We start from the raw sequence: 7,926 nt of genomic DNA, 5'->3' as shown, positions 1-7,926 counted from the left end.
ACCCACGAATGGCTTCTCCACGCCATGCACACCTGCAACAGACTAACGAACAAAAGAGCAATGGGCAGCAAATGACAGCAAGGAAAAATTTGTATTTATTTATTTATTTATTTTATTTTTCGGCTATAAAACTGAATGAAAACAATGTAAAAGGGGATCTTTCTTTTTTCACAAAAAAATAAAATACGCATATTGAATACAGAATACAAAGCAATCAAAAAAAATAGAAGGTGATTTAAGATTTCATTTTTTCTTTCGATTTTGGCTTCTATTCTTTTTTCTTTGATTTTCATTATTGTGTGTAAAATACAAAATAAATAAGGGCGTAAGCACTTATCTGATTGAAGGAGCCTTTGAATCCTTGTTTACTTCGTTGAAATCGAAGCTTTGATGGGGATTCAAAGGGTCCGATTTGTTGACATGGAGGTCGAAGAGTGGAGAACCTTTTGGTTCGGTCAACTGAGAGGGAGAAGAGGTTGAAAAATTTTGAGAGAAAAGGGTTTTGAAAACTGTTTTGAGGAGAATAATCGGTCTGAGGTTATTGGAGCATTTGTTTTGATTCATATATATGTTAAAAAATGGCGCTGTTTGGTAAAACAAGGAAAGGTCGCGCGTTAACCCGATTTGTAAGCTGGATATGCGCATTTTCACCTTAAATGGGAAATTGGGGCGGCCAGTCCCTCCCATTTGCGCCACCTTTAATTTAATCCTATCCTATTTCTTTCATTTCTGCCCTGAAGCTTGCATGCCATTCCAATTCCGTCCGCGCCTGAGTGCTTTTTTTTTGGGGTTGGGAACATTTGCACTTTTAGCCCTTGTGCATTCACGCGCATTGCATTTTGGTCCTTATGATGTTTTATTGATTTATTTTATTTATTAATTATCTCTGTTAGTTTAATTTTATTTCAATTAATTTTTTTCATTTCAATTTGTATAATTCATTATTTTTTTATATTCATTTAGTATTTATCTCTTAATTTTTTATACATTTTAAATTACTTTGATAAATTCCTTTGTTTTTATTATAAAAGTATTATTTTAAAATCACCTTTTATATATCATATTGTTTTAAAATTTTGTACAATATTTAGTTTAAATTACCTATATATATATATATATATATATATATATATATATATAATTTATATTAAAATTAGTTTTATTTTATAAACATTATTAATTCTATGTTATTTTATATATATATAATTTATATTTTTTATTTTTATTATTGTATGTATATTATCACCTTTAAATAGATATATTATGTTTTTAAAATATTTTTGTATGTTATTTGCTCCAAATCTCTTCTTTCACAATATTTATTTTAATATTTATTTACATATTCTTAGTTTTATTTTTATGTATGTAAATCATTTCAAACCCTATTATATGTTGTTCATTTGTAAATTTTCATATATTTAATAGTTTTTAAATTGTTTTATATCATATTGACTCTTAGATTCCATATTGTTTCATACATTATTATTTCATGTTGTCCATTAGTCACATATATTGTTATTTAAATTTTATTGTTATTTGTATTTCAAATTATATGTTCGTATCAATATCTTTATCATCAATTTGTATAGTGTTGTACTCACATATTATTGTTTTATGCTTGTAATTATGTTTTTATTTCTTATTATTGCATCATGATTCTAATTCCCATAGTTGCTCAATATCGATTGTCTTTTATCCTCAAACAAAGCAAATAAGTATATTTTTTATTCAGTTTTTTATAATTGTTTATTTGAAAATCTCACAAAACAAAGGCAATGACTGATGTTTGGGAATTCGAGGAATTGTGCCCTACCGTACTGAGTTTCAGTTTTTCGTTGGACTAAATAATTGAGCATCTTTTGTAATTTTCAACGCATCATTTTTTGGAAGTCGAAAATTAATCGAGATTTCGAAGGTATACAATGTCGTGTTCAATCGTCCTGGATGTGATGCTGTATTCCTTTGAAATAAACGAATTTTGACGACCAACTTGTGCTATTCAAAATGTTTTAAAAGGAACCATATTTCAAAATATTTTTAAAAGTTTTAGTTATAAGGACAGTACTTAATCAATTTGGTACCAATTTTTGGTGTAGTGAGGGTGCTAATCCTTCCTCATACGTAACCGACTCCCGAATCCCTTTTTTTTTAATTTTTCGTATGCCAAAATGGATTTAAATGAAATAAAGTGCTTTATTAGGTGATCCAATCACACCTAAACAAAAGGATTGGTGGCGACTCCACATTTTATTTTAAAAGTCGATCCTCGTTTTTCTCTAAAAATGGTTTCGACATTTATGTTTTTGAGAAATAAAATAAAAGATTAAATAAAAGAATTGCCTTTTTTTTAACTTGGTTTTTTTTTTGTTTGATATTCTATTGATCTCTTCTTTTTTTTCTTGTGTTACATGGTGGCTTTGGCTTTATAGCCGAATATTACAACATATTTTTCGTTTTGTTTTTTTGTTTTTTCTTTATCTTTGTTTCTATTCTTCTTCTGTTTCTCTGTCTCTATTCTTTGTTTTTTGCAGGTGGTGGTGATAAGGATGGGTATGGGTAACAGCTGAAGGCGTGCCTGCAGACGTGGCAGAGGCAACAGCACTAATTACTTTAGGGTTTTAGTTTTTCTGATTAATTTTAGGTTTTGGACTATTGGGCTTTGGGTTGTTGGGCTTTATGAATCTTGGGTTAGATGGTTTAGGTTAGTAAATTGGATTTGTGTGGTTTAGATTTGGGTTTGTATTTTGTAAATGGACCTCTCTTTTTCTAATGGACTTTTATTAATTTTCGTTTATCTATTTTTTTATTTTTTATTTTTTTGGTTTTTGATTTGGTTTGTTTAGGCGGATAAAAATGAGTCTCTACATATATAAGATAAATAAAACTAGTCTAAACTAAAAAAACTACTATAAATAAGAATTAAGATGATAAAAATAAATAAATAATATTTAATACAATGTAAATGGAGTTTTAAATTCCACAAAATTAAAAGATTAACAAATATCTTATAATTTCATTTCATTTTCTACTCAATTATTTAATTTACTCATTCCAATTAAATTAACCTTGTTTATTTCTTAGTTATACCAAGAAGCGCAATTACTCTAGGTGTTCTTGTGGTCTATCTTTTAATCCTAAATGTTTTCTATTCGTGAAGTAGTTTAAAATTTAACATGCATATCATTCAAAGTTATATAGCGAGGTGAATTGGATATATATATATATATATAATATGAGCTACAATAGCATATAATTATGTTATATGTGTATGACCGTTATAAAATATCCATAATTTTGTAAGGTTATATGTATATGACTATTTATCTATTAATTACATCCTTATTAAACATTAAATCAAATCACTAAAAGTATTATGATTGAACTTTAAATCTAATAATATTGTTATATGTGTATGACCATTATAAAATATCCATGCTCCTATAAAGTTATATTTGTTCACTTTAATATTTTTATCTCAAAGTTTCATTGTATCTTCAATAATGAAAATGATTGTCACTTATACCAAGAAATGACTCCATCATTTGTCTTATACAAATAACTTATGACGCTATTCTATTTTCATAAACTATATACTGTCTTTAAGGCGATACCTTTAATTCTTATGTGAGCTATGACTCTAGTTTCTATAAGCAACACTACATCATGTGAGTCATATACTTAATGTATAGATTTGGTGTCACAAATACATCAAAACATTTAAGTAAAAACACATTTAGCCATTTACTTAGTCAAGATTAAGGTAAGCATGAAATGAATATCACAAGTGAAATAATCTTTAAATTTATTTAAGATTAATTCATCCATAGTAGAATTTCAATGTGTTTTCAATTGAAATTAATATATTTATGTTTCTACTTGAGAGTTTGTCTTGTTCAAATAATGAAGACAAGCAATCTTTCCTCATGAAATTTTAGACAACATAGTAGCTAGCCCTTACATAAATCACTTGACAATCATGATTCCATGGGTTACGGAAGGCGCTGTGAGAGTGCTCATTTCTTCCTCACGCTTAATGAAAACTAAAATTTTAGTTTTAATAGGATTAATTATAATTTTATTAAAACTATGAATTCTAAATAAAAAAGATGGATAGTATTATTAGAGTAAATATATTAATAGATAGGAAATTTTAAGATTTATTGGTAATGGAGTATTAGGGTAAATAAATTTATGTGCGCAAGAGTTAGATTCATGAAGCGTTGCAGATAGGTGGTTTTGAGAAAGGAGGAGAATGCAGGGTGAGTAGATGACCGTTTCTTTTGGACAGAATGATGGTGCAATGCAAGGTTGAGTATATTCCACCAAGGTCATCGCCACGCTTCAAGGCCTTCTGGAAAGTGACGGACTAGTATCTTTGTTATACCTTGTACGCAACGTTGCATAGATTACCGGACTTTTGTTTTTTTGGTTTGGTCGTTCAAAGTCCAGTGTCATTGATTAAGATTAAAAAATGTTGAACTTTACCTCAAATCTTATGTGGATATAATTAAAGTGCCGTGCCAACCAAAACTTCCCCCAGTCGCACCATTGTTGGAAGTTTCCTATGGTGACTTAACATCAACCTCACACAAATTTAATTTGATTTGATTTTCCATTCAAAATTCACAATTATTTGAATTTTATAATTAATTTTTATATATTTAAACTGAGAAAAATAGCTTACAAACATTATATAATTAAATTAAAAATACAGCACATTAACCACTCGTTATTATCATTTCCCCTCTTTGTTATAGAAAAATAAGAACCAAATTTCCTTTCTTTTTGTCTGGTCCTGACGATTCTTGAGATTCCATCATGCTCTGACTTTTCCAATTGATATGGGATAGCTTCGTCAATTTTGTCCACATTCCAGCAGGTTGTTACCTTCAAATCTATGATCATACAGTACCACATCTTTTAAACTGCCAACTGCCTCAGAAACTCTCTCTCTCTCTCTCTCTCTCTCTCTCTCTGTGTATGATTCCATAATCTTCATTTTTAAGAATCATTCTTGAAACTCACTTTGAGAAACATCCAATGATCTCAGCACTTTCTCCTACTCAACTCTTGCTCCTCATCTTTATAACCATCTCCTGGATTTTTGCAACAGTTGAAGCTCAAAGCAATGTAAGCGTAGGTGGTTTTCTATCTGCCGATGGTACAAACACGGCATGGCGATCCCCCTCCGGTGATTTTGCCTTGGGTTTTTATGCCATTCCGGGCCAAGAACATCTCTTCCTTCTTGCAATTTGGTATGCTAGCATACCAGAGAGAACCATCGTCTGGTATGCTAATAATAGGGAGACTCCAGCAGTAGCAGCTCGAAATTCAAAGGTCGAGCTTACAGGGACTGGCCATCTTGTGCTTAAAGACCCTGGAAACAAAGAGTTGTGGAGGTCCCAAAGCCTCAATAATGATTCTCAAGTATCTCATGCAGCCATGCTTGATACAGGGAACTTTGTGATATCGAGTCAAAACTCAGGCAACATATGGGAAAGCTTCAAATATCCAACGGATACCATGTTACCCTCACAAGAATTGGATGTTAATCAGAGTCTTTCATCAGCTCTGGCTGAAGCAAACTACAGTAAGGGGAAATATCAACTTCGTTTCAACCAAGGATCTTTCATACTTAACCAAATTGATATGTTCACCAAAAAACCTTACAATAATTATTATAGTTTCGGGGACGGTTCTCGGTTGATCTTCAACGGCACGGGGCGTATTCAATTTCGGAATTCAAGTGGAAGTATAATCAACCTTGCACCAATAAACACTGTTCCGAAACCAGAATCATACTACTACAGGGCAACACTTGGTTTTGATGGAGTTTTTACTCTCTATTCTTATCCAAGGAACCCCAGTGCTGGTGGTAGAAGCTGGTCTGTCTTGTGGTTTAAGCCGGACGATATATGCTCGAGCTTTGTCGACAGTACAGCTAGACTTGGAACTGGACCATGCGGATATAACAGCATTTGTGAGCCTGTCAATGGGAGGCCTAATTGCACATGTCCCCCTGGATTTTCATTTTTGGATGAAAAGAATACACACATTGGCTGCAAACAAGATTATACAAGCTCCGCTGAAGATTGCAACCCAGACGGATCCACCGTAGAGGAAGATCGGTTTGAATTCAGGTCAATATTATTTGCAGATTTCCCTTTCAGTGACTATGGCATATTGCAGCCAGCAACTGAGTTCGAATGTAGGCAATCTTGCCTTCTTGACTGTACTTGTGCAGTTGCCATTTTACAGGATCCATCTTTAAGTCCAGATGGAACTGGAACTTGTTGGAAAAAGAAATTACCACTCTCAAATGGGCGGTTTAACAGAGTAGATATTGACAGAACAGCGCTATTTAAGGTACCAAAGTCAAATGCCTCTAGGAGAAGCCCTGACACCCCTAAACCAAGTGATGAAAATCAGAATGCTGCTATTTTGATCCTTTCAGTTCTCCTAGGTACCTCAGCAATCTTCAACTTCTCCTTTTTAGCTGCAATTGCCTTGATATTCTTTTGCTTATACCGAAGACGGCTACAACACTTGGATGGTGTTCATAGTCATAGCAGAGGAGATTTAGAGACTAATCTGCGTTCATTCACATACAAAGAGCTTGAACAAGCCACAAACGGATTCAAAGAAGAGCTAGGAAGGGGGGCTTTCGGCACGGTTTATAAAGGAGAACTGTCACCAAGCTACGTAAACTATGTCGCCGTCAAGAAATTAGAAAAGGTTGTACAAGAAGGTGAAAGGGAATTCAAAACAGAAGTGAAGGTGATTGGCCATACTCACCACAAGAATCTGGTGAGACTACTTGGATACTGTGATGAAGAACAACATAGGCTTTTGGTCTATGAGTTTATGGGAAATGGTTCATTGTCGAACTTCCTTTTCGGAGTGTTACGGCCTAGTTGGCAAAAAAGGTTACAAATTGCATCAGGAATTGCAAAAGGCCTCGCATACTTGCATGAAGAATGCAGCACACAGATCATCCATTGTGACATTAAACCACAAAACATACTCTTGGATGATTGTTTAACGGCCAAGATATCTGATTTCGGATTAGCAAAGCTGTTGATCAACAGCAAAACTCAAACGCTGACTGGCGTACGAGGGACGAAAGGGTACGTGGCACCGGAATGGTTCAGAAACTCCCCGGTCACAGTCAAGGTAGACGTTTACAGTTTCGGAGTGATGCTGTTGGAGATCATATGTTGCAGAAAATGTGTTGAAGTGGAGATGGATGAAGAAGCAATATTAACAGAATGGGCATTCGATTGCTACAATGAAGGGATGATGGAAAAGCTTGTTGAAAATGATGAAGAGGCCAGAAACGATGTTGGGAGATTGGAGATGCTATTGAAAGTGGCAATTTGGTGTGTGCAATATGAGCCAGTTTTAAGGCCATCCATGAGGACAGTGTCGATGATGCTTGAAGGTGCAGTCCAGGTTCCATCTCCACCATGTCCTTTCACACTCCATTCTATGTCTATGAAATATTAAAATGATGTAGCCTATTATCGTGTTTCTTTTTCAAGTTTGGTCCCGTAAAAGCTGGAATGTACAAATTTAATAGCTTTCATTTTTCAATAAATTGAGTTTCAAAAACCAGAAAATTTGATGCAATTCCTTCCACTGATTTACTGGTTACATTACATATATGGTAGACGGGGTTGAAGCATGTAACTGAGGTTATTTTGATTGTTTCAATTTTATTTTCTATAATTCAAATAGTTCCAAGATAGATCTTCGCAAAATTTAATTATTTTTTTGGAGTTAAAATTTTCTCATAATTGTACTGTACATATTCAACGCTGCTGTTGGTCAACATTTTCATTATTATTTTTCTAATGGGATAATTTTATAAGAATAAGTCACGATCCAGATTTCTTTCCTAAGTTTGCTTGTGCATTGTTAATTAAA

The 7,926-nt window shown here is 33.0% G+C and overlaps 1 protein-coding gene across 1 annotated transcript; it reads left to right on the top strand.

Moving 5' to 3' along the window:
• The first annotated feature begins 4,726 nt into the window (after positions 1–4,726).
• On the top strand, positions 4,727–7,619 carry LOC108466361 (G-type lectin S-receptor-like serine/threonine-protein kinase LECRK4). The gene has a single exon (XM_017766688.2). It carries the CDS (start codon positions 5,041–5,043, stop codon positions 7,504–7,506), a length of 2,466 nt encoding a protein of 821 aa, XP_017622177.1. The 5' UTR covers positions 4,727–5,040; the 3' UTR covers positions 7,507–7,619.
• Positions 7,620–7,926: the final 307 nt, after the last annotated feature.

This window comes from Gossypium arboreum, chromosome 1, assembly GCF_025698485.1.
Source record: "Gossypium arboreum isolate Shixiya-1 chromosome 1, ASM2569848v2, whole genome shotgun sequence".
Classification (NCBI taxonomy): domain Eukaryota; kingdom Viridiplantae; phylum Streptophyta; class Magnoliopsida; order Malvales; family Malvaceae; genus Gossypium; species Gossypium arboreum.
Note: the sequence above shows the minus strand (reverse complement) of the source record. Positions and strands in the feature narration are given on the sequence as shown.

Excerpts from the sequence above, each read along its gene's own strand:
- LOC108466361 (XM_017766688.2), top strand. The coding sequence starts at position 5,041 with ATGATCTCAGCACTTTCTCCTACTCAACTCTTGCTCCTCATCTTTATA.